The following is a 27990-nucleotide window of genomic DNA, read 5'->3' on the forward strand; positions in this document are numbered from 1 at the left end:
ATGTCAAGATCAAATTGAATGGAGTTTAAATGAACAATGATTTCCTACATTATACAATTCTGTTAATGTATAAAAAACACACATGGAACCAAAAGTGAAAGGTAACATTACCTGCAGTGTACAAGACCAGGGACTCACCACACCCGACGTGCGTTTCGCAGTGAAATGTTTTGTCTGGGGGGCAAATGAGGATGTACTCCTTATATGGCACCCCAGGAGTTCAGGTACCACAGTGGTATTGCCTTCCTCTCGTGGAGGGTAATGCCATGCCTGGAGACAGGAGTGATCCCTTTGGCAGGTAATCTTACATGCAACATTTTCTGACTCCAGGCCAGAAGGGGGAGCTCTAAACCTGGTTTAAGGGGAACTTCCCTATATACATCCTGGTCTGGGGATGGAGTCAGTCTGGTGCAGACGAGTTGACAGTTGGTAGCAGACAGTGAAGGAGGACAGAAGGACTTAGGAGCTAGAGGAGGGCTGCAACTGGACCTCTGTAAGCTGAGCGCAGAAACCGGGCACCGGGAGCCCGAGGTCATGAGAAACTACAGGTCCCACGGCTGAACTGGAGGGCAAGAAACTAAAAGGGATTTGCCCACATAATACCTGAGGTACAGCAGCAATCAGAGTCCGGAGTCACCATAGACAGAGACCCAAAAGAGACCGCTCAAGTTGCCTACCTTGCAGGTACTGTCCCTGTACAGGGAAGAAAGAGGACCTTGTTACACAACTACAAGAGCAAGGGACCACAGACCAACGCATAGTGGAAGGCTCCCAAACTGACCTGTCAAGGGGATTTCCACTTGTCTTCAGGCTGCCTAGACTCCATCTTTACCTGTTGCCGGTACCCTGGACTGAGGCTGCTTAACACCAGTAAACCAGGTAAAGACTGCAACCCTGTGTCCTCCATTTATTTGCCGGCATTCATCATCCCTGCCAAACACACCCGGGAGACCTTGGGACACCGCTTCACCTGTGGGAAGCGACACCATCTTCGCTGCAGCACCATCGCCCCCAGAGGACCCCTTTAAGCAGCGTCGGACACCTCTGACTGAGAACCACCGGTGGTGTCACAAACTTTTCATTATTTCCACAACTCCTTTAAAGACCATCCCTTTTACTTGGGCACCCAGGGCCACGGACCGGGTCGCTGCCACCGTGACCACCCCTTTAATTGCGACTGGTACCGAGTATCCCCACTGCCCTGACGGGCAACTCGCTTATCTAATTGTTTTGAATTACACCAGATCTTTGCTCTTCTGTTTTGTATATTATATACATGTGCTTCTAAGATATGTACTTGTACACAAGTCTGATAAAGGAATCGAAGTTACCTCCAAAGCTTTTTTTTTTGCATTGCAATATCATCGCTTTTATTTTTGTTTGCTTTTAAAATCAAGATTATATCTTTTAGAGTACTAAATAGTGATGAGCGAATGTACTCGTTGCTCGGGTTTTCCTGAGCACGCTCGAGTGACCTCCGAGTATTTGTTAGTGCTCGGAGATTTAGTTTTCATCGCGGCAGTTGTATGATTTACAGCTATTAGCCAGGGTGAGTACATGTGGGGGTTGTCTGGTTGCTAGGGAATCCCCACATGTACTTATGCTGGCTAACAGATGTAAATCATTCAGCTACTGCAAGGAAAACTAAATCTCCGAGCACTAAAAAATACTCGGAGGACCCCCGAGCATGCTCAGGAGAACCCAAGCAAGGAGTACACTCGCTCATCACTAGTAATAAATCATTTATCATATACAGTATATATCGTGAAAACCAATTAAAACTTCTGCTTGCTCAGTAATACCTTTTTTATATGATGTCGCTGCATCCCCGAAACAAGGTGGCACTAAGAGTAATATTTATAAGCAACCATCATAGTAATTAAGTAACTTTGGCGCAATGTGCCAGGCACACCTTCAATAAGTACAACAATGCTAGCTTATAGCACACCAGCTTTAATGGCTGGGAGAAGTGCCCATTTAATGGCGACTGCTCCAGTGGCCTGTATAATAGTGTCATTGACCAGTGGAAGGACCTTTGTCCGTGTCCATGCACTGGCGGACTGCCAAATATCTTTTGCTCATAGTTTAATAGCATTGTAATACAGTTTGCTAGTCTAAGGGCCAGTTTACACCATATAATCTGCAACAAATAATGATCGGCTACATAGAATGGTGTAGTTTAATAGGCTATTGTGCCAATGATGGGTACTGAACGATCAGTACTCATTCACTGTGCATAGGCTATGAAAGCCTATGAAATTTTACACAGGTTGTGCTGTTGAGAACAATTATTTTTTTATTTTTTTTTTAAAGCCAGTGTTCTTGCTTGTTCCCTACAATCGTGCAGTTTAAATGCACTTCAGAAGTTGCCAGAACCTAATAGCAAATGTCTAATCTTAAAAAATTAACCACAAATTTACATATGAAATCCCTTCTGATCCCTCTCTACATGAGCTTTCTGTTTCCGTACTTTAGCCCTTCCAGCATGCACTGGGAAGTCTGAAACAAAACATCATCAAGGGGCTGGGGTTGTGGTAAAACTCCACCCTCTGCTTGTGTTTTTTTGCCGTTTTTTGCACCTTAAACCTTGACATCAAAATGGGGCTGGTTCTGTGTTAGCTCCTTGCTGCCCAGGCCACATTTTTAAAATCTGTCCCTTTCAGAAGCGTAGCTAGGGTTTTGGTTCAGGGGGGCGGCGAAACTTCGAAACTAACCTTGATTACAACTCGGTAAAACACCCTAATAGTGGAGGAGAACCTCAGCAGATGTCTGTGCTGTTACTGAAGATAATCTCTATATAAAGAACAATATTGATATTACCGCCATATGGTCAGTGGTAGATACCAGTCCTACAGAACATATAAGAGATCTCTGCACAGTTACAGATAATGTCTTATCGCTGATGTTGTTTCTGATGGAATTGTTCACTTTTCCCATCTTTTCCATCTGGCCCAGACCGACAAGACAACTTCTTCCAGCCAGGACTCTGCTACAGAGAATACAACAAAGACACGTTTCACTTCTCATATTTTCAGTACGTCACCATCTATTCCCAACCTGCACAAACTCCTCATCCTGCTGATATCCCAATACTGAGCCGCTGCTGCCGTATGTGACCCTATTACTGCACCTGCTGTGTGGGACTGTGTGCCCTTTAAATTCTAAAGCAACTCTCTAGAATAGCGGTCCCCAATGTTTCTGACCTTGAGAGCCACATTTAGCTCTGATAGAGGGTCGTGAGCCACATTCAGTTCCCGCCCCTCACAATAGTGGCAACCAAAGCCCCCATTACAGACATAAAAGCCAAAACTTTTCCACAAAAGTCCCCCCAAAGCAGTATACTAAGATCCAGGGGTTCCCACAATACCCCCATTCAGTATTCTCCTATAAAGCACTCCCAAGACACTGTCACATTCAGCTTCAAACACCACCTCTGACAGGTGGTATCATCTTATCTCCAGCTTACCATACTTAAATTATCTCAAAAATCCTAAGACCAGTATATGTTCATCCAGATCTGCCTTTCTGTGCAGGGCTGCTCACAAAATTCACAATTTTCAGATGTGCTCTTCATACCTGTTTGCTAGACCTGGAGCTAATGCACCAAGCTGACAGACAGCCGCGAGCCACATGTGGCTCCCGAGCTACAGGTTGGGGACCCCTGCTCTAGGATATAGTAATGCCGGGTGCAAGTGCCCTAGAAAACAGTGCCCGCGTTTTGTCCCCTAAAAAGTAATATTGCCCTGTGTGTGCCCTTTGACAGTCACAGTAACCTGAGTTCCCATATAACAATAAGTGCCCACTTTACATTTAATAATGTCCCGCCTCTCCCCCTGTACAGCTCCCCTATACACAGTATCATGCTCTTATACACAGTATAATGCACCCTCACTGTATATATACTGACCCCTTAGTATCCCCCAAACTGTTTAATGGCTCCAACACTGTATGATGGCCCCGTCATTGCAATCTCCACACTGTATGATGGCCCCCTAGATGGCCTCCATATAGTATAATGCACCAGATAGTCCTCAATATAGTATAATGTGCCCCCCATAGGCATAGACTGCCTAATATTACAGTATGCCTATGGGGGGGCTGCCTTATATTACAGACTGTAATATAATGCAGCCCCCATAGCAAACTAATATAATGCACCCCCAAGCAGACTCTAATATAATGCAGCCCCCCATAGGCAGACTTCAATATAATGCACCCCCCAAGCAGACTCTTAATATAAGGCTGCCCCCAATAGGCAGACTTTAATATAATGCACCACCCAGGCAGACTCTAATATAATGCAGCCCCCATAGGCAGACTTTTATATAATGCACCCCCCAGGCAGACTCTAATATACGGCAACCCCATAGTATCTATAGTATGATGCACCTCCACTAAAAAAAAAATCCAATACTCACCTCTCTTCCTCCTTTTTCCTGCCCTGCTGCAAGCTCCCGCTCATCTCCTGACAGCGGGCGCCGGGTAGTGACGTCATCACGGCTGCTGTCGGTGTCGGTGAAGTCAGACGCTGAGAGGGGGATGATGGGAGAGGGAGCGTAACGCTCCCTCTCTCATCAATGCGGTCAGCTGTATTGGCATCTAGCCTATACAGTTGTACCTGCGATGACAGGCAGGGGGGGCCCACTGCTGGCACCGGGCCCTCCCCCGCCTTTTCAGAGGCCCTGTATTGGCCAGGCGCCAGAGTAGGGAGATTGAATGTAACTATAGGCACGCTGTGCACACTGATGCATTTACAGTAGCGTAGCTCCGGTTGGGCCCCCTCAGAGCGCAGGGCCTGGGGCGACCACCCCCTCTGCCCCCCCCCCCCCCGTAGCTACGCTACTGGTCCCTTCATGTGGTAATAACTCTGAACGCTTCAACGCATCGCATTGATTTTGAGATTGTTTTTTCTCGTGACACATTGTGCTGTATGGTAAAGTTATGCCCATATTTTCTGTGTTTATTTATAAAAATATCAGAAATGTAAAAAAAAAAAATTAAAATGAGCAATTTTTGAACTTTATTTATCCTTGTCAGACCACACAAGAACATTAATAAATAACATTTCCCTCATGTCCACTTTACATCAGCACCGTTTGTAAACATTTTTTTTTTAGCTTTTTAGAAGGTTTAAAAATGTAGCAGTGGATTCTTTCATTTCAAGTTAATTTCTATATATAATATATATATATGTATAGATGTGTGTGTGTATGTATGTATGTATGTATATATATATATATATATATATATATATATATATATATATATATATATATATATATATATATATATACACACTAGATGGTGGCCCGATTCTAATGCATCGGGTATTCTAGAATTTGTATGTATGTATGTATATAGCAGCCACATAGTATATAGCACAGGCCATGTAGTATATAGGAGCCACATAGTATATAGCACAGGCTGCGTAGTATATAGGAGCCACGTAGTATATAGCAGCCACGCAGTATATAACACAGCCACGTACTTTATAACACAGCCCACGTAATGTATAGCACAGCCCACGCAGTATATAACACAGCCCACGCAGTATATATCACAGCCCACGCAGTATATAACACAGCCCACGCAGTATATAACACAGCCCACGCAGTATATAACACAGCCCACGCAGTATATAACACAGCCCACGCAGTATATAACACAGCCCACATAGTATATAACACAGGCCACACAGTATATAACACAGCCCACGTAGTATATAGCAGTGACTCAATCAGCGACGTGGGATTTCCAGGACAGACAGACAGAAGTACCCCTTAGACAGTTATATATATATATATATTTTTTTTTTTAGGGACCTATAAAATTTTGAGGTCCTGTGTATTGGAAACTCCCAAAAGTTACATCATTTTCAAAACGGCACCCCTCAATGTAATCAAAATTGCTTTCAGGTACTTTATTAACCCTTCAGATGCTTTTCAGGAATTAATGCAAAATGGCATAACAGGAATGAAGAAATTTGTTTTCGCCACCTAAATGTTGACATCTTCTGAACAGGTCACTGTAGTCAGTAGACTTTAAGGCCATTATTTGGCCATGAATTGCCATGGCAAGCACCAGGACCACATGATCAAGATCTCCAGGTGCCGATGGGGTTAAAGAGAGAGCTGCCACTCTATTAGGCTAGGTTCACATTGCGTTAGGGCAATCCGTTTAGCGCTAGCGGATTGCGCTAACGCAATATTTATTTAGAGGCCGCGTTGGGGGTCGCGTTAACGTCCCCGCTCTCGCAGATCCCCGATCTGCGAGAGCGGGGAACGGACCTCGGGCGCGCCACGGACGCTGCAAGCAGCGTCCGAGGCGTGCCACAGTAGAACGGCACATCGCTAGCGCGAGCCGAAAAAGGCACGCGCTAGCGATGCGCTACAGGGAAACTTCACATTGCTGTCAATGGGTGCGCTAACGGACCTGTTGCACGGCGTTAATTGCGTGCACACATTAACGCAATGTGAACCTAGCCTTAACCATCTACATGCTGTAATCACTATTGACAGCATCATTTAAGGGGTTAAACTGCTTTGGTCAGTAACTACACTGGTTGTGGCTGATGCAGCAAGTTGTCAGCTACAGTGTACAGCCGACAGCTACAGGATTGTCACCTGTCTAGGGATGCTATTCTCTTATTTCGCAGGTCAGTAAAAAGACGTATTGGTGGTCACTAAGGGGTTAAATGTGATGTCATCAGTGGTGTTCGTGACAGGGACTTGGCTGTTCTTTGTTCTGCGTTGGTTGCCAATTATGATTCATGCTCGGGATGTTCTCCCTCTTCGTCGTAATCACTTTTTTGGGCACCAAATTACTTAGCGAAATAAATTCCCTTATCTCTATGATGAACCATCCAAAATATAAAAATGTGAAGGCGCCTGTTTTATGGCCAGGTTCTTTGTTTTGCTTTATATTTTGAGATTCTGAGACCTTGTTTAATTGTGAATTATTATACTCGAGGTGGAGAGGAATTTTGTATAATTGTATATACAATGCAATCATAACTCGTCCATTTTGTCTTCTCATTCCAGAGTCTGTGCTTTAATGGAAGTGCGTTTGTTTTTTACCTTATTGCTGCTATAGTGGATGCAACTTCAATCACTAAAGACGCTCACCAGCATCACAACTACAATAGTTGGGCAGCATCTGCAGTGAGTAACGTCACCTAATGTAAAAAATTCTAAACAAATACAGTAATTTGTTTTGTGGTGAAGAGATAGCTACTGTACTTGAGTAAGGCATAGTTTTTATTAGTTTGCTTCTTCTCCCATCTTCCTAAACCTCACCCAATACTGGCATCTATCAATCCAGTGACACCCATTGTCTGATGTCACCGCACTAATTATCTGCAAACTGGTAGATTTAAAGGGTACGTCTCATTTTCAGTCTTCAGGAGCGCACCATTCCCCAGCCTCCCATCTTTCTGCTTGTCCGAGGACTATGTGCTTCTGATGATTAATGGTACAGTCCAGCAGAATGGCTGGACTGCTGGCCTGGATGTACACTATCCTATGCTGGAAGAAGAAGCCGCATTGGCTCTGTAGCATGGAGAAGTGTCGGGGCATAGATGTTCACTGGATCTGGCTAAGGCTAGGTTCACATTACGTTATTGGGTGATCGCTAACGGACAGCGTTGCACTGCGAAAATGTTGCAATTAACGCCGTGCAACGGGTCCGTTAGCGCACCCATCACCCATTGACAGCAATGTTCTTTCTGCCTGAAGCGCATCGCTAACGCGTGCCTTTTTCGGCTCGCGATAGCGATGTGCCGTTCTTTTGTGGCGCGCCTCGGACGCTGCTTGCAGCGTCCGCGGCGTGCCCGAGGTCCGTTCCCCGCTCTCGCAGATCCGGGGATCTGTGAGAGCGGGGACGTTAACGCGACCCCTAAAAATACATTGCGTTAGCGCTAAACGGATTGCCGTAACACAATGTGAACCTAGCCTAACTTTAGAGCAGTGCTTGCAAACCCTAAAACAAAAAGTTTGTAACTGCGCGTTCCTTGCCTAGCAAACCAGACACATCCAATACAATGCAGTTCCACTCTTGAGAATGAATGAAAAGCATTTTTAATGGGGCAAATTTTTACAAGCACTTTTACCCACTTAATAAGTGGCAACCCCTGTATAAAACGTAATATATTTTATAAATCTAGTCTTACTTTGGTGAGTCACAGGAGGAGTCCAAAGCCATGTTTACAGGTTGCGTTTTGGATATGTTTTTTTTTTCCACAGACAAAACCTACTCTCTGGGCAGTAAAGGAGCAACGTCAAAAAAGCAGGTTTTGTTTTTTGCGGCTTTTTTTATAGTGTTTTTTTTACGGATGGATGTGTCTCTTGTGCATGATGATAAAAAAAATCCCCAGAGTGCAAAGTATATTCAATTAAATAAAATATGAAATACTTGATTAAAAATGAGTTTTGGGCAAATATTCTACTTTTAATTGGAATCAGGGCTAGCCTGTGTGTGTGAACTTGTATGCATGTTTTATTTAAAAACTGAATATTTCCTTTTTTCTCTTTTATCTTTACAGTTTTTTGCATTCATGGTCACAATGTGTTATGGAATAAGCACCTATTTCAGTTTTCAGTCATGGAGGACAAGGAATTAATACATTTTCTTGCTCACAAACTGTCAAGTCCTTCATATTGCAGAAAGCCGACTTCGTGTAAGCCGCACTATAAAGTCATTTCAGCTCCATAATATTTAGTGTTTTAGATTTACAGAGTAGTTATTAATATACAGAGGATGGAATTTGAGGGCATAAATATTTGCAATACTTATTCCCTAAGCCTAAAGAGTGTTTGTAAGATGGATTTGTTTTTTAAGTTCTGAACTTTAACGCCTAATGTGAAAAATTACTTGGTTCAAATATTTATTGTGCCACAAAAAACTGTAATAAAAGAACTTGGGAAAAATGGCGTGCTGCCACTTGTTTCTTTGTGTTCATATTACGTATTTACATTTTTTTTATTAATTGCCATGGCAATGACTGTACCACTTGGTTAAGAAAATATTTTAATTACAATAAAATAAAGATAAATATTTCTGGTGAGTAGTTTTGATTATTAGGCCACGTTCACACTTTGCGGCGTCCCTCTGCGGGTTCTCCCGCAGCGGAATTGATAAATCTGCAGGGCAAAACCGCTGCGGTTATCTCTGCAGATTTATCGCGGTTTGTTCCGCGGTTTCCGCTGCGGGATTACTCCTATACTATTGATGCTGCATATGCAGCAATATGCAGCATCAATAGTAATGTTAAAAATAATAAAAATTGGTTATACTCACCCTCTGATGTCCGGATCTCCTCGGCGCTGCACGCGGAGCTCCGGTTCCAAAGATGCTGTGCCGAGAAGGACCTTCGTGACGTCACGCTCATGTGACCCGGGCGTCATCACGGTCATGTGACCGCGACGTCACCGCAGGTCCTGTTCGCACAGCAACTCTGACCGGCCGGCCGCGTGCAGCGCTGAGAGGTGAGTATAACATGATTTTTTATTTTTATTCTTTTTTTACCCCAAATATGGTTCCCAGGGCCTGGAGGAGAGTCTCCTCTCCTCCACCCCGGGCACTGGCGTAGCTAGAGCTTTTGCCGCCCGGGGCTGTTCCCGAGTTTGGCGCCCCCCCCATTGCCGTCACTCAACGCAGGGCGCCGCCCCCTCAGCGCTGTTTACCCATGAAATCCGGCGCCTGCGTTGTGTATCGCTGTTTGGTGCAGGCGCAGAGAGCTCTGGCCGTCTGACGTCACAGCCAGGCTTGCAGACTGTGCCTGTGCGGCCACCCACCTTGGTAACCCCAGCCCTGCAGCGTGTTATGCATTATGCAGAGTGCGGGGCTGGGATTCACAAGCCGGGCGGCCGCACAGGCGCAGTGTCCAGCATTGCCCCAGTGTGTCCAGCAATCTGCCCCAGTGTTCAGCATTGCCCCAGTGTGTCCAGCAATCTGCCCCAGTGTTCAGCATTGCCCCAGTGTGTCCAGCAATCTGCCCCAGTGTTCAGCATTGCCCCAGTGTGTCCAGCAATCTGCCCCAGTGTTCAGCATTGCCCCAGTGTGTCCAGCAATCTGCCCCAGTGTCCAGCATTGCCCCCAGTGTGTCCAGCAATCTGCCCCAGTGTCCAGCATTACCCCCAGTGTGTCCAGCAATCTGCCCCAGTGTCCAGCATTGCCCCCAGTTTGTCCAGCAATCTGCCCCAGTGTCCAGCTCTGCCCCAGTGTCCAGCATTGCCCCCAGTGTGTCCAGCAATCTGCCCCAGTGTCCAGCATTGCCCCCAGTGTCCAGCATTGCCCCCAGTGTGTCCAGCAATCTGCCCCAGTGTCCAGCATTGCCCCCAGTGTGTCCAGCAATCTGCCCCAGTATCCAGCATTGCCCCCAGTGTGTCCAGCAATCTGCCCCAGTGTCCAGCATTGCCCCCAGTTTGTCCAGCAATCTGCCCCATTGTCCAGCATTGCCCCCAGTGTGTCCAGCAATCTGCCCCAGTGTCCAGCATTGCCCCCAGTTTGTCCAGCAATCTGCCCCAGTGTTCAGCATTGCCCGGTTTGTCCAGCAATCTGCCCCAGTGTCCAGCATTGCCCCCAGTGTGTCCAGCAATCTGCCCCAGTGTCCAGCATTGCCCCAGTGTCCAGCATTGCCCCCAGTGTGTCCAGCAATCTGCCCCAGTGCCCAGCATTGCCCCCAGTGTGTCCAGCAATCTGCCCCAGTGTCCAGCATTGCCCCCAGTGTGTCTGAGTCAGACATAAAGAAAAAAAAAAAAAAAAGTAAAATCCTCACCTCTCTCTCCCGTTCCCAGCGCAGGTCCGGTGCACTCAGTGTCTCTCCGGCTCTGCAACGCTCAGGACAGAGAGGCTGAGCGCGCAGTTATGACGTCATCGCACCCTCTGCCCTGAGACGTCGCAGAGTCAGAGGGCGCCGAAGACGCTGCAGCTGCCGCAGGAACCAGGAGAGGTGAGTATTAGAACGGGGGCCCGATGCCAGCGCTGGTATCGGGGGGGGGGGCCTGGTCGCGGCGGCGGTCGGCGCCGCCCGAGGATTTAAAGGGCCCGCGTCTCTCTCTTTTTTTTTTTTTTTCTTCTTCCTCCTCCTCTCTGGGTCGGACCCGCCCCCGGCATTGTGCCGCCCGGGGCGGCCCGCCCCCCCCCCGCCCCCCCCTTCCTACGCCACTGACCCCGGGTACCACCCGCACATTAACCGCTTACCTCCCGCAACGTGGGCACAGCCCCATGCGGGAAGTAAGAGGTTCAATGCATTCCTATGGGTGCAGAATCGCAGCGATTCTGCACAAAGAAGTAACATGCTGCGGGTTTTAAGCCGCTGCGTTTCTGCACGGTTTTTCCCGCAGCATGTGCACAGCGGTTTGCGGTTTCCATAGGGTTTACATGTAAATGGAAACGCTATGGAAGCTGCTGCGGACCCACAGCATCAAAATCGCCGCGGTTCCGCGGTAAAAACCACAAAGTGTGAACATGGCCTTAGAAGGCCAACATGATCAAGGTACTCTAATTTGAGGCTCACACAATAGCTATGAATATGTATTATTTACTAATACTATGCATTCAATGTAGGATTCCTTGCCTTGATGCAAAGGCGTGTGTGTGTATAGAATATGCACCCTGTTAAAATGAAATGCATAGTTTTTGACATGTAAAAGAAAATCCTACCAAGAAGAATAATTTGAGAAGTTTTTCCACCTTAACGTCACCCATAGTACAAATCCATTGAGAAACAAAATAAAGTAATTTTGAGAAAGGGGAAAAAAAAATGACAGAACTAAAATAATGTGGTTGCAGAAGTGTGAACACTGTCTTTTATAATTGGGGATGTGGTTGTGTTCAGAATTGGCTAATCACATTGAAACTCATTAAATAGTAGTCAGCACACAGCTGCTATCATATACAGTGATTTTGATTAAATCCATATAAAGTTTAGTTCTAGCAGGATTTTCCTGACACTTTTTTTTAGTTGAATTTTACAGCAAAATCTATGGCCTGTCACAAACTTACAACACAGCAAAGTAACTCATCGTTGAAAGCTATCAAGTGAGGATAAGGTTATAAAAAATTTCTATGGCATTAGATATACCATGGAACACTATGAAGACTGTCATGAAAAAGTGTCTTGAATTTGACGTAAGTGACCTTACCTAGAACTGGACATCACTCTAAAATTGATAGGCAAGAAGAAAATTGGTCCAGGAGGCTGACAACAGTCCTAAAGCAACATTAAAGGAGCAGTATAAATTTCTGGCAGGTATTGATTGTGTACCTCATGTTACAACACTCTCCCATATTCTTCATATGTCTGTAAGGTCTTGCCACCCTGCTCCACAGGCCAATTAAAAACCTCAGCCTGACAAAATCCAGAATCAGGAACATGGTAGACGAGGGCTGTAAGAGATATGTCAGTGACTGGAGAAACAATGTCAGCATCTCACAGAAACTAACCGTGTACAGGAATCTACAGAGAGACTACAGACTGGCTCTATATCTGGAGAAGCTCTTAGACCCCAGAGACAGCCATATCTTGAGCCGGTATAGACTAAGTGCCCACAATCTGGCCATCGAGTCCGGCTGGCACAGACAGAGCTACGGTACAAGCCCAGGGAGGACAGACTGCCCACACTGTAACCTGGAGGATGAGACCCACTTCCTGCTAGACTACACCCTAGTAATGTTGAGCGAGTGTACTCGTTGCTCGGGTTTTCCCGAGCACGCTCTGGTGGTCTCCGGGTATTTGTAATTGCTCGGAGATTTCGTTTTCATCACCACAGCTGAATGATTTACAGCTACTAGCAAGCTTGATTACATGTGGAGGTTCCCTAGCAACCAGGCAACCCCCACATGTACTCAGGCTGGGTAGTCGCTGTAAATCATTCAGCTGCGGTGATGAAAACTAAATCTCCGAACACTAACAAATACTCAGAGACCACCCGAGTGTGCTCGGGAAAACCCGAGCAACGAGTACACTCGCTCATCACTACTCCCTAGTGTACATGTGCTTTGGCAAAACTAAAGTTTATTTGGTCCTGTCAATAAAGCTGCTTTGAATTATGCAGATACTTTATGGTCTATATGTGTATCTATGTAATAAATATATATATATATATATATATATATATATATATATATATATATATATATATATATATATATATATATATATATATATATACAGTTAGGTCCATATATATTTGGACAGAGACAACATTATTCTAATTTTGGTTCTAGACATTACCACAATAAATTTTAAACAAAACAATTCAGATGCAGTTGAAGTTCAGACTTTCAGCTTTCATTTGAGGGTATCCACATTAAAATTGGATGAAGGGTTTAGGAGTTTCAGCTCCTTAATATGTGCCACCCTGTTTTTAAAGGGACCAAAAGTAATTGGACAGATTAAATAATTGTAAATAAAATGTTCATTTCTAGTACTTGGTTGAAAACCCTTTGTTGGCAATGACTGCCTGAAGTCTTGAACTCATGGACATCACCAGACTCTGTGTTTCCTCCTTTTTGATGCTCTGCCAGGCCTTCACTGCGGTGGTTTTCAGTTGCTGTTTGTTTATGGGCCTTTCTGTCTGAAGTTTAGTCTATAACAAGTGAAATGCATGCTCAATTGGGTTCAGATCAGGTGACTGACTTGGCCATTCAAGAATATTCCACTTCTTTGCTTTAATAAACTCCTGAGTTGCTTTGGCTTTATGTTTTGGGTCATTGTCCATCTGTAGTATGAAACGACAACCAACCAGTTTTGCTGCATTTGGCTGGATCTGAGCACACAGTATGGCTCTGAATACCTCAGAATTCATTCGGCTGCTTCTGTCCTGTGTCACATCATCAATAAACACTAGTGACCCAGTGCCACTGGCAGCCATGCATGCCCAAGCCATCACACTGCCTCCGCCGTGTTTTACAGATGATGTGGTATGCTTTGGATCATGAGCTGTACCACGCCTTCGCCATACTTTTCTCTTTCCATCATTCTGGTAGAGGTTGATGTTGGTTTCATCTGTCCAAAGAATGTTCTTCCAGAACTGTGCTGGCTTTTTTAGATGTTTTTTAGCAAAGTCCAGTCTAGCCTTTTTATTCTTGATGCTTATGAGTGGCTAGCACCGTGCAGTGAACCCTCTGTATTTACTTTCATGCAGTCTTCTCTTTATGGTAGATTTGGATATTGATACACCTACCTCCTGGAGAGTGCTGTTCACTTGGTTGGCTGTTGTGAAGAGGTTTCTCTTCACCATGGAGATTATTCTGCGATCATCCACCGCTGTTGTCTTCCGTGGGCACCCAGGTCTTTTTGCATTGATGAGTTCACCAGTGCTTTCTTTCTTTCTCAGGATGTACCAAAGTGTACATTTTGCCACTCCTAATATTGTAGCAATTTCTCGGATGGGTTTTTTCTGTTTTCGCAGCTTAAGGATGGCTTGTTTCACCTGCATGGAGAGCTCCTTTGACCGCATGTTTACTTCACAGCAAAACCTTCCAAATGCAAGCACTACACCTCAAATCAACTCCAGGCCTTTTATCTGCTTAATTCAGAATGACATAATGAAGGGATTGCCCACAACTGTCCATGAAATAGCCTTGGAGTCAATTGTCCAATTACTTTTGGTCCCTTTAAAAACAGGGTGGTACATGTTAAGGCGCGGAAGCTCCTAAACCCTTCATCCAATTTTAATGTGGATACCCTCAAATGAAAGCTGAAAGTCTGAACTTCAACTGCATCTGAATTGTTTTGTTTACAATTCATTGTGGTAATGTCTATAACCAAAATTAGAAAAAGGTTGTCTCTGTCCAAATATATATGGACCTAACTGTATATATATATATATATATATATATATATATATATATATATATATATATATATATATATATATATATATATATATATATATAATCTCCTTTAGGGGTTATGTTTATGTATATTTGTAGATACTTTAGGGTTTGTGTTGTAAGGTGGCAGCTGGACAGGTTGTGGAATGGAAGAATGTGTCCCCGACAGGGTCAGACTGTGGTGTCTGGGGCCCACAGGGGGAATGGACTCTCTACGGGCCCACCGTACAGCAATATGCAAATATCTGTTAGCCGTTATCTCTGTAATAGTGGAACATCGACTGTAAAATACAGGAGACTCCTGCACATCTACTGTGCACCGCCATAACTGGGATGTACAATTATGGTATTTTGCATTAAAGGGGTTCTTTGGGTAAAACAAGTTATCACCAATCCATGGGCTCTAGAGGATAGGTGATTGCTTAGGTCCGACCATTAGAAACTGTACTGATCGGAACAATGAGGAAGTTTTATCCCTGATAGGACAATTGTCCCCATTTAAAAATTGAGCTGCAGGTGGGATGTCTGCAGGGCTGTATTTGCCACTAGGCACTTGAGGGCATGTAATAAAGAATGACAATATACCATGGTAGCTATTAAAGAATTTCCTATTCCATGTATTATCATATATCCACCATGTAATAATAGGGCTCTTGCAGCCTATCACCAACTACTACATAGATAAAAGCGAAAAAAAGTGATCACAAGGCTATTATAATATCAAAATACAAAATGTTTTTATTGTTCATATAAGACAGTTAAAAACCATAACACCAAGATTCAGGGAGACCAATAACCCACCATTTACAATCACCCATGAAGGACACACAGCTACAAAGACCAGCAGCTACCACGGATAAATAACGTTTATTGGGTGACTATTAATATAACTGGTGTAGGAAACAATGGACCCATAACAATCACTTGGGTCAACCACATTGTATTTCACTACCAATACCAGTCACCCATAGCTTCACCCTACTATTGCCCTGAATGTATAGGAAGAATCTTACAAGACTGTGCTTAATACAAGGCTTAGGTACAATTACCTGTAGGGGCCGTGACATTAAATGCCGCCGAGATCTGCAGCAGCACGTCCGCCCCGACGCGCATTTCAGACTCCTTCAAGGGGCCTACCGCTATATGCAGGTCTCCATTATTTTATACCGGCTAGCACAGCGTGGTACGCCGTGCAGCCTGAAGTGCCGTTCCCAACCCCGGAAATGACGCGCACCGTTACTAGGTCAACCCCAACGCCGGCAAGCGTCGGCGTCACAATGTAGGCGGAGCCGGGGCGGGCCCCACCACGTCACAAGATGCCGAGAGCAGACCAGCGCCGCATCGAGCGGGCAAGGCGCGCGTCAAGGGGGGGGGAAAGAGATATGGAGACCTCATAAGCGCATTCTAAATCCATGTGATGCACATAATGACTGTGGAGACATTAAATATAGTAAAAATAAATGTAGTACAAAGCGGCATCAGAGATTAAACCACAAGTATATAGTACATTTTCATATCACAGTGTATACACTTAACATACATATTAAAAATAATCATAACCATATTAGTGATAGTCGCTATAATTGCTGGTATCTTCAGAATGGGTTGCATTATAAAGTTCTTCAATCATATATAGAGCCACTTCATGCCGCTTACAGCACCTTCACCGAACATCACATGGACAAACGTGACTAGCGTATACTAAAAGATATATTAAAAAAATAAAATAGAATTAAAAAATGGGGACAGTAAATAGATCTGTGACAATCACTCAGTGATGGGAAAATCATAGGACTGGGGCATAGCTAATATTATCATTTAGTCCAGATGGATGGACCGTGCCAAGGGTCCATATCCACCTGGACTCCAATTGGGCCAACCTCTTGGTTATATTACCACCCCGAATGCCCATATCAAGTACATCGATGCCACGCACCCTAAGGAGATCACCATTACAACCGTGATATCTACGAAAATGGCGAGGAATGGTTTTCAGTGATGCTACATCTTCCACAGTTGCTGCTGTGATACCCAATACGTGTTCTCTTACTCGTATCTTTAGCTGTCTGGTAGCCTTGCCCACATAAATCTTGTGGCATGGGCATACAGCATAATAAATCACGTGTTTGCTTGTACAGGTAATCTGTTTTCTAATCTTAAATTCACGTAGTCTTTCCTGACTTATAAAACTGTCTATACGGTCAATATTAGTGCAAACCACACATCTACCGCATGGGAAGCATCCATTTCGTGTTGGCACCTGATCCAGAAACGTATTACTAGGTTCCCCAGTATAGTGACTATGGACCAGATAGTCACGCAGATTTTTCGATCTCCTTGCTGCAATTGCAGCTCTGGGAGGTAAAAATCTGGAGATCACTGGATCCGCTTTCAAAATATGCCATTATTTATTCATAATACCTCTCATCCGGTCAAATTGTGAAGGAAAATCCGTCACAAATCTTACAATATTCTGATTCTTTTTTTGTTGCTTTGGGCCATAGAGTAGGGTATCCCTAAATGAATATTTGGCCCTGTTAAAGGCCTTTTTATTCACGCGGTTACTAAAACCCCGCTCCTTTAGGCTAAGTGCACACGTCGCAGAATTGGCGCGGAAATTTCCGCAGCAATTCTGCAACTCCTGCCGCGGGTAGATTGCATGCGGAATTGGCATGCATATTCCTGCTAAAAACTAGCGTTTTGCAAGCATAATTAGCTTGCAGAATGTTAGCGTTTTCCAAGTGATCTGTAGCATCGCTTGGAAAACTGATTGACAGGTTGGTCACACTTGTCAAACATAGTGTTTGACAAGTGTGACCAACTTTTTACTATTGATGCTGCCTATGCAGCATCAATAGTAAAAAGATATAATGTTAAAAATAATAAAAAAATAAAAAAAATGGTTATCCTCACCTTCCAAAAGCAGCCGATCTCCTCAGCGATGCACGCTGCGGCTTCCGTTCCTATAGATGCTTTGTGTGCAGGACCTGCGATGACGTCACGGTCACGTGACCGCGATGTCATCGCAGGTCCTTCACACAAAGCATCCATGGGAACTGAAGCGGCCGCGTGCACCGCTGAGAGGCGGGAAGACTCCGGGGGCCATCAGAAGGTGAGTATATCACTATTTTTTATTTTAATTTTTTTTTTTTAAACAATTATATGGTGCCCAGTCCGTGGAGGAGAGTCTCCTCTCCTCCACCTTGGGTACGAACCGCACATGATCTGCTTACTTTCCCGCATGGTGGGCATAGCCCCATGCGAGAAGTAAGCAGATCAATGCATTCCTATGTGTGCGGAATCCTGGCGATTCCGCTAATTTAATGAACATGCTGCGTTTTTTTCTGGAATGTGATTCCGCTCAGGAAAACAATGCAGCATGTGCATAAAAAATGCAGATTGCATTCTATTAAATAGGATGCTTAATGTGAGCGTTTTTTTCGCGGTTTTATAGTGTTTTTATAGCGAAAAAACGCAAAAAAAACGCGAAAAATCTGCTACGTGTGCACACAGCCTTAGTCTTTGCTTCAAATCTTCAGCCTGTTTAAAGAACTCATCATCTATTGAGCATAATCTACGTAGTCGCAGAAACTGCCCTGTGGAGACAGATTGGATCATATGGCCAGGATGTGACGAGGTTGCGTGCAACAGTATATTTGTGGAAGTTGGCTTCCGAAAAATATTACTTTGTACCTACCCCTTCTCATCTCTATAAAGTAGTACGTCCAGGAACTCAATAGTTTTTAATCGTACTTATAAGTGATGTATATATTTAATTGGTTGTTATTAAGGGAAGACATAAATGTCTCTAAATCACCACATGACCCCTGCCAGATCAGTAAAATGTCGTCGATGTACCGCGTCCAAGAAAGGACGCGGCACATCGGCGACGACTGATCCGGCAGGGAGAAGTCTCTCTCCCACAGCCCCAGGAACAGATTGGCATACGCTGGGGCAAAGTAAGCCCCCATAGCTGTTCCCTGGAGCTGCAGGAAGAAAGACACCTTAAAAACAAAAAAATTGTAAGTGTAAATCTAAGAAGTTCAACAATGAGTTTCCTTACGTCCAAAGGTAGATTAGACATACTCAGAAACACCTCCACAGCCCTAATACCATCATCATGTCTGATGCTGGTGTAGAGGGACTCAACGTCCCCCGTCACCAACATCATCATCCTCCAATTGCAAACCATCTACTCGCCTCAAGAGTTCTCCCGTATCTTTCAAAAACGATGGTAACCCCTCCACTATTGGTTGTAACTTGGAATCAATTCACTGGTTTACATGTTCGCGATAGTTTCCCTTTCCCGATATAATAGGGCGTCCAGGGGGTCTGCGCGTCCTTATGAATTTTTGGCAATAAATAGAAGGTCGGGATAGTTGGCTCCGATACAATTAGAGCCATGGCCAATTCTTTAGTTATCACACCCGACTCTTTCGGCTGATTAATGATCAAATGTAGCTGGGTGGTAAAGGAGGACAATGGGTTAAACGTAAGTTTTTTGTAACAGATGTAATTGGTGAAAGGCCTCCCTCTCAGAGTTTCGTAGGCCAAATAACCACATTACCCCCCTTATCTGCCAGTTTGAATACCACATCAGTCAAATTCTGCAGAACGCGCAGACACCCCCTCTCTTCCCTAGTAAGGTTATCCCTATATATATACTGTGGGATCTCCATAAATTCTCTAGAGACAATCTGTACAGACAAGTCCACATTTGAACATGTTGACAAGGGGGGACATTTCTTAGATCTCGGTTGTATTGAGGTTGGTACTTTACCTCCTTCTGGAGTATTATGTTCCACAGCTAATTCCTCCAGGATACGTAGAGCTATTTGCTCTTCTTCTGTGGGAAAAAGTTGAGAGAGGTTGCCATAAAAAAATGCTTTTTAAAAATCAAAGTGCGGGCAAATAGGTGTAAATCCTTAATTGCTGCAAATGCATCGAAGTTTGCTGCAGGAGAAAAGGATAAACCGTTCTCAAGGATCGCTAAATCTGTATTAGTAAAATTATGGTCACTCAAATTAATTACCTTATTATTGTATTTAGTTGGTCTAGGGGACCGGTTTTGTCGTCTGTACGGATGAAACACATGTTCCCGCTGGTCCCGTTTTATCAATCCTGATCTAGTGGCCATAGATGACCCCGATGCCTCTGATGTATCACTCACTGATGAGATAGAGGTTTGGGAAGGAGTACGTTCTATTCGGCGACTTTGTGACTTCAATTTATGCCACAAATATACCATCTGATTTTCATAATCACGTCGATCTCGACTGAGTTTATTTAACTGTGTAGTCTGAATTTTCTTGACCACAGTTTCCACTGTCTTATCCAGTTGGCCATGAAACATGTTCAATATCTCTACTGTCCCCATAGATTTTAATTCATCATTTTTGATGCTCACATCCAATTGTGTGTAGGGGGAGGAGAGGGCAATGATAGGGCTGATGGGGAGAAGGCAATGATGGGGTGATGGAGATGGTGGGGGAGGAGAAAATGATGGAAGTGGTGGTGGTGGAATGGGCAGTGATGGGGTGGGGGGACGGAGAAGGCAATGGAGGTGGTGAAATGGGCAATGATGGTGGTGGGGAGAGAATGCAATGGTGGTGGTGGGGAAGGAGGAAATAATGGGGCTGGAGGGGGAGGAAATGATGGAGTTGGTGGAATGGGCAATGATGGGTGTGGGGGGACGGAGAAGGCAATGATGGAGGTGGTATAATGGGCAAGGGTGGTGGAAAGGACACACTGTACTCTCATACTGTGTCCCCCCTATAGGGCACAGTATTTATACTGTACTTTCATCAAACGCCTCCTCCTTGGTATACTGTCCCCTCCTGGCTGTGCCCTTACACTGTCCCTCCTGTTATGACCCCAATGGCAGAGGGTCTCAGGAATAAATACCAAGTCTGCAAACACAAAAAACCAGCTCATAGGGCAGTGGTAACTGGGCTGACCATATATCTAATCCTAGCACCGCAAATAGAAGTAGCCGGGGAACGTGCCTACGTTGGTTCTAGACGTCTCGCGCCAGCCGGAGAACTAACTAACCCTAGAAGGGAAAAGAAAGACCTTTCTTGCCTCCAGAGAAAAGACCCCAAAAGTTGGATACAAGCCCCCAACAAATAATAACGGTGAGGTAAGAGGAAAAGACAAACATAAGAATGAGCTAGGTATTTAGCAAAGAGAGGCCCACTAGCTAATAGCAGAATATAGTAAGATGACTTATATGGTCAGCAAAAACCCTATTAAAATATCCACGCTGGATATTCAAGAACCCCCGAACCGTCTAACGGCCGGGGGGAGAACACCAGCCCCCTAGAGCTTCCAGCAAGGTCAGAAATCACATTTAGTACAAGCTGGACAAAAATAGTAGCAAAGCAAGTAACTCAAAAAACAAAGAAGCAAGACTTAGCTTAATTTTGCAAGAGCCAGGAGCAACAGAAGGATCTGATTACAACGATGCCAGGCACTGGACTAAGGATCCAGGAAGTTAATATAGCGACACCCCTGGACTAACGACCCAGGTGAGTGCCAAACAGAAAAAAGACAATCCCAGAGTCATACCACTAGTGACCACAAGAGGGAGCCAAAAAGTCTAATTCACAACACCCTCCATGCTATGCTCCCACTACTCAGTTTCCATTCTGTGCCTACTCCCTTTTCTCCCCCGATACTGTCTCCTCTCACTATTCCCCTCCCTCCTCATAATGTCTCCTCTCACATCCCGCCTGTTCACCACAGTGTCTCCTCATATATTTACCCCCTCACTTTCTATACTGCCTGCTCACCTGACTCCACATATGTCTGCACACATTCCATCACCCTCACTCCTCGTACTCTGTCCACATACATTTTCACATCGCTACTCATACTGTCCATATACATTCCCCCGTTTGCTCCCCATACTGTCTGCACCCATCCCCCATACTGTTTCCTCATACATGCCCCCCATTCCCCCATACTGTTTCCTCATCCATGCCCTCATTCCCCCATACTGTTTCCTCGTACATTCCCCAGTACTGTTTCCTCATCCATGCCCTCATTTCCCCATACTGTTTCCTTATACATGCCCCCTGTTCCCCCGTACTGTTTTCTCATGCACAGCTCTTCTCTGCAGACTTCCATCTTCTCTTCTCATACAGGGGATAAATACCGTCACACCATGACCAGACCACACATTACCACCACATAGTGACCGTATGCTACAATACTAATCATGTATACAAACAACAATACTAACAGCACTGTTATAACCACTAGTAACTTTGCCACACACTTTAAAGATAAGATCGACCAGACAAGGCAAGTCTTTATTGTTCAACCACCACAACCCCTTTGTATACCAGACCAATGCCCAAACCCCATAACCTCCCTATCCGACATCACTGAAGGGGGGCTTAATTGTCCCCTCTCCAAATTGCACCTCACCATCTGTGCGCTCGACCCCATCCCATCCCACCTCCTCCCCAACCTCACCACCACACTTATCCCATTACTCTGTACTCCTCCTTCTAGACCTGTCCTCTGCTTTCGACACAGTTGACCACTGCCTCCTACTACAGATCCTCTCCTCCTTTGGCATCAAAGACCTCGCCCTATCCTGGATCGCCTCGTACCTTTCCAACCGCACATTCAGCGTCTCCCACTCCCACACTACCTCCTCATCCCACCCTCTCTCTGTTGGAGTTCTGTTGTGAAATTGGATTTTGGGCTCCCCCGGTGGCCACTGGTGGAATTGAACTGGTGTGCATCATCCTCTCTGTTCACCTGTTTCCATCAGGATGTGGGAGTCGCTATTTAGCCTTGCTCCTCTGTCACTTCCATGCCGGTCAACATTGTAATCAGAAGCCTTTCTGTGCATGTTCCTGCTGCTAGACAACTCCCAGCTAAGTTGGACTTAGTCCTTGTTTGTTTTTGCATTTTGTTCCAGTTCACAGCTGTAGTTTCGTTTCTGTGTCTGGAAAGCTCTTGTGATCTGAAATTGCCACTCTGATGTTATGAGTTAATACTAGAGTCTTAAAGTAATTTCAGGATGGTATTTTGATAGGGTTTTCAGCTGACCATGAAAGTGCCCTTTCTGTCTTCCTGCTATCTAGTAAGCGGACCTCAATTTTGCTAAACCTATTTTCATACTACGTTTGTCATTTCATCTAAAATCACCGCCAATATTTGTGGGGGCCTCTGTCTGCCTTTCGGGGAAATTTCTCTAGAGGTGAGCCAGGACTATATTTTCCTCTGCCAGGATTAGTTAGTCCTCCGGCCGGCGCTGGGCGTCTAGGGATCAAACGCAGGCTACGCTACCCGGCTACTGTTAGTTGTGCGGCAGGTTTAGTTCATGGTCAGTTTAGTTTCCATCCTTCCAAGAGCTAGTTCTTATGTTTGCTGGGCTATGTTCTCTTGCCATTGAGAACCATAACAGAGTTCCCCAAGACTCTGTTCTAGGACCCCTACTTTTCTCAATCTATACACTTGGCTTGGGACAACTAATAAAGTCCCATAGATTCCAGTACCACCTCTATGCTGATGACACTCAGATCTACCTCTCTGGCCCAGACGTCACCGCTCTGCTATCCAGAATCCCAGAGTGCCTATCAGCCATATCCTCCTCCTTCTCCTCTCGCTTCCTCAAACTCAATGTGGACAAATCTGAACTCATCATCTTTCCTCCATCCCACAGATCTTCCTTACCTGACCTATCTATCGCAATCAATGACATAATGCTTTCCCCCGTACCAGAAGTCCGCTGCCTAGGAGTAACCTTCGACTCTGCCCTGTCCTTCAAACCGCACATCCAAGCTCTTTCCACCTTCTGTCGCCTCCAGCTCAAAAATATCTCCAGAATCCGTCCTTTCCTCAACCTTCAATCTATTAAAATGCTTGTGCATGCCCTCATCATCTCCTGCCTTCCAACATCCTTTTCTGCGGCCTCCCTGCTAACACCCTTGCACCTCTCCAGTCCATCCTTAACTCTGCTGCCTGACTAATCCATCTCTCTCCTTGCTACTCCTCCGCTTCCCCCCTCTGCAAATCTCTTCACTGGCTCCCATTCCCTCAGCGTATCCAGTTCAAATTACTAATACTGACCTACAAAGCCATCCATAACCTGTCTCCTCCATATATCTCTGAACTAATCTCCCGATATATTTCCTCACGTAATCTGCGGTTCTCCCAAGACCTCCTTCTCTCCTCCACACTTATTCGCTCCTCATCCAATCGCCTTCAAGACTTCTCCCAAATATCCCCCATCCTCTGGAACTCTCTGCCCCAACACATCCGACTATCAACCACATTCGGATCCTTCAGACGGAACCTGAAAACTCATCTCTTCAGGAAAGCCTACAGCCTGCACTGACCCTGCTGCCTCCTCATCACTACCGAAGCTACTGCCTCACCAACACCGGAGCTCCTGCAACCCCCAACCTACTGTCTCCTTCCCCATAATCCTGAAGAATGTAAGCCCGCAAGGGCAGGGTCCTCGCCCCTCTGTATCAGTCTGTCATTGTTAGTTTGTTTACTGTGATATCTGTAACTTGTATGTAACCCCTTCTCATGTACAGCACCATGGAATCAATGGTGCTATATAAATAATAATAATAGTAACATTATACACAAGAGCTCTGCATATAGTGTTAGTGTACAGGTAATAGTTATCACCAGATATATTATAGACTGGAGCTCTGTATACAGTGTATAGTGGACAGGTAATACAGTAATCACCAGTAACATTTTACACAGGAGCTCTGTATATAGTATACAGGTAATACAGTGATCACCAGTGACATAATACACAGGAGCTCTGTATACATTGTCATTGTATAGTGTACAGGTAATACAGGGATCACTAATGACATTATACACAGGAGCTCTGTATATATTGTCAGTGTACAGGTAATACAGCGATCACCAGTGGCATTATACACAGGAGCTCTGTATATAGTGTCAGTTTACAGGTAATGCAGTGATTATCAATGACATACACAGGAGCTCTGTTTTTAGTGTCAGTGTACAGATAATACAGTGATCACCAGTGACATTATACACAGGAGTTCTGTATATAGTGTCAGTGTACAGGTAATACAGTGATTACCGGTGATTTATATATTGCATAGTACGCTTGTACATGTAATACATTGACTCAACAGTGACATCTGTAGTTGAAGTCCTTCATCTTCACTTTTCTTCTTCATCCAGCACTGACCACAATCACTTCTCCAGTCAGGACTTGTCACGATTAGTGATGAGCGAGTGTACTTGTTGCTCGGGTTTTCCCGAGCACGCTCGGGTGACCTCCGAGTATTTATGACTGCTCAGAGATTTCGTTTTCATCGCGGCAGCTGAATGATTTACAGCTACTAGCCAGTCTTAGTACATGTGGGGGTTGCTAGGGAATCCCTACATGTAATCAAGCAGGCTAGTAGCTGTAAATCATTCAGCTGCCGCGATGAAAACTAAATCTCTGAGCAGTCATAAATACTCGGAAAACCCGAGCAACGAATACACTCGCTCAGCACTAGACACGATATATAAAGAGACCCCTACAGAGGGGGTCGGTGAGGGGATGGCACAACACACCAACATCGGGATGGAAAAGGGTGGAGGAAGGCCCTAACAATAGGGAAATGCAGGAAGGGTCACCCCTAAGCTCAAGCCTGAGCCTGTCCCTGCACTCCACTAACGCCCTAAGTGGGTCTTTCCCCCCCACTTCCATCAGGATACCTTGTCCCTGTCACCTAACTCTGTCCTGCCTAGTGCACTGGCCAGCGAAGCGCATTAGCCTCACCTCTGCAGATATAACCACACGGGGGAAAGCGACAAACATGAAAGGGACGAGGAAATAAACACTTAGCTGTCTTTGCTGCAAAGCACCGCACAGCAGAATAAAGGCACCAGGATAATGAACCCAGCAGAAACACCACTGCACCCAGAGAGCTCACCAACAGCCAGCAGATGCATCAGGTGACCATTTAAAGGATGGTGGGAGTGGTCACTGCCCACATCAGCTGACCCAGCAACACTGCAGTTACACCAGATTGCCAGGGGGGAACAGACATTAACCCCTGATGGACTGAAAGGAAAAAAGCTACATTTAAACAAAGTGGAACCAGAGCTGCCACAAATCCAAAAATGGATCGTGACACAATAGCTGATCGCTTTCAGAGCACATTCCCCACTTTTTCCCTGACTTCTACATTACATCAGATTGAGAAACAAAAGTGACAGTGCCGCCCTGCACAGTAACATGAACTTTTGTTCCCTCCATGGAAAACAGTTTCCTAAAAAGTAAATTATATTACAGTAGTAATAATGGCCCTAATTGGACCCTAAAGAAATTATGTTCCACACTTGTCACCATAAACTATTATAGCATGTTCCTCATTCTGGCCCCCAAACAGTAATTAAGTCCCTCATCCTTGCCCCCTTTATTTAATAACCTCGCCCAGCCTGGCACCATTTATTTTATAATATGCCCCAACCTGGCCCCCTATGTCCTTTGTCCAGCCTGGTCCCCAAATATCCATCCTGCCCCCCCCCCCCAGCTATCCATACTGGCCCCCATATGTCCCTTGTCCTGCCCCTCCATATATCTATGCTGGACCCCATATATCCATCGTGGTCCCTTGTCCTGGCCCCTCCCCATAAATCCATCCTGGCTCCCCCATATATCCATCCTGGCCACCCCATATATCCATCCTGGCCACCTCATATATCCATCCTGGCTCCCCCATATATCCATCCTGGCCACCCCATATATCCATCCTGGCCACCCCATATATCCATCCTGTTCCCTTGTCCTGGCTTCCCCATATGTCCATCCTGGCTCCCCCATATATCCATCCTGGCCCCTCCAGATATCCATCCTGGCTCCCCCATATATCCATCCTGGCACCCCCATATATCCACTCTGGCCCCTCCATATATCCATCCTGGCTCCCCCTAAATCCATTCTGGCTCCCCCATATATCCATCCTGGCCACCCCATACATCCATCCTGGCCCCTCCACATATCCATCCTGACCCCTCTGTATATCGATCCTGCCCCCCATAAATCCATCCTGGCCCCTCCATATATCAATTCTTGTCCCTTGTCCTGGCCCCTCCCCATAAATCCATCCTGGCACCCCTATATATCCATCCTGGGTCCTCCATATGTCCATCCTGCCCCCCTCATATATCCATCCTGGCCCTTTTATATATCCATCCCGGCTCCCCCAACTATCCATCGTGACCCCTCTATATATCCATCCTGGCCCCTCCATATATCCATCTTGGCTCCCCCATGTATCCATCCTGGCACCCCCATATATCCACTCTAGCCCCTCCATAAATCCATTTTGGCCCCCCATAAATCCATCCTGGCTCCCCCCATATATCCATCCTGGCTCCTCCATATGTCCATCCTGCCCCCTTCCATATATCCATCCTGGTCCCCCATAAATTCATCTTCGCCCCCATATATATCCATCCTGACCATATATATATATATATGCACACAGTACAGACCAAAAGTTTGGACACCTTCTCATTTAAAGATTTTTCTGTATTTTCATGACTATGAAAGTTGTACATTCACACTGAAGGCATCAAAACTCTGAATTAACACGTGGAATTATATACTTAACAAAAACGTGTGAAACAACTGAAAATATGTCTTATATTCTACTCAAAATTCTCGAAGGAAATTCTCCGAAACATACGTTGGGGTGCACAGGCTCGGGACTCAGCAGACCCTTCAGGTATAATTTCCTATATGTATATCGCCTTAATATTTCCATCATCATTAGTGCAGTGTATACTCATTATGTGAAGTATACTTTTACCTAATATATTCTCTTTTTGGCATATCTTATATAATCTGCTGGGATAAACATTTATTATTATTGCACAACCTCTATTTTATTCAGCATGCCCCTCTGATATATTATACTATTTTGATCTGGAGTTTTTTTGCACTTTAGGCTCACTGAATGTTTTGGTCAGTAGTTGATCTTGGCTGATGTTATTTGCACCTATGCACTATATTGCACTTTTGATAATTTATTACTATTATATGCACATTATTCACTTTATATTTGATTACATGTTGATACTTATGGTTGATGTGTGTACATGCAGACACTTTGTTGTGTTCCCCGGTGTCCTCCATGTGCT

At 45.0% G+C, this 27990-nt stretch overlaps 1 protein-coding gene and 1 long non-coding RNA gene across 2 annotated transcripts in view; one reads left to right on the plus strand and one right to left on the minus strand.

The window, feature by feature from the left end:
- Window positions 1-8927, plus strand: part of CMTM8 (CKLF like MARVEL transmembrane domain containing 8) — a 112371-nt gene extending 103444 nt beyond the window's left edge. Inside the window, exons 4-5 of the mRNA XM_077271896.1 lie at window positions 7041-7160; window positions 8540-8927. Coding sequence (XP_077128011.1) covers window positions 7041-7160; window positions 8540-8617 — 198 coding nt within the window. The 3' untranslated portion in view covers window positions 8618-8927. The remainder of the gene's footprint in view (window positions 1-7040; window positions 7161-8539) is intronic.
- Window positions 8928-16278: 7351 nt separating this feature from the next.
- Window positions 16279-27990, minus strand: LOC143781963 (uncharacterized). Its single transcript, XR_013216842.1, has 3 exons — window positions 27949-27990; window positions 19619-19684; window positions 16279-16539 (listed from the first exon to the last, which is right to left on the minus strand). It is a non-coding gene; the product is annotated as an uncharacterized LOC143781963 (long non-coding RNA).

Source organism: Ranitomeya variabilis, chromosome 6 (genome assembly GCF_051348905.1).
Source record: "Ranitomeya variabilis isolate aRanVar5 chromosome 6, aRanVar5.hap1, whole genome shotgun sequence".
Classification (NCBI taxonomy): domain Eukaryota; kingdom Metazoa; phylum Chordata; class Amphibia; order Anura; family Dendrobatidae; genus Ranitomeya; species Ranitomeya variabilis.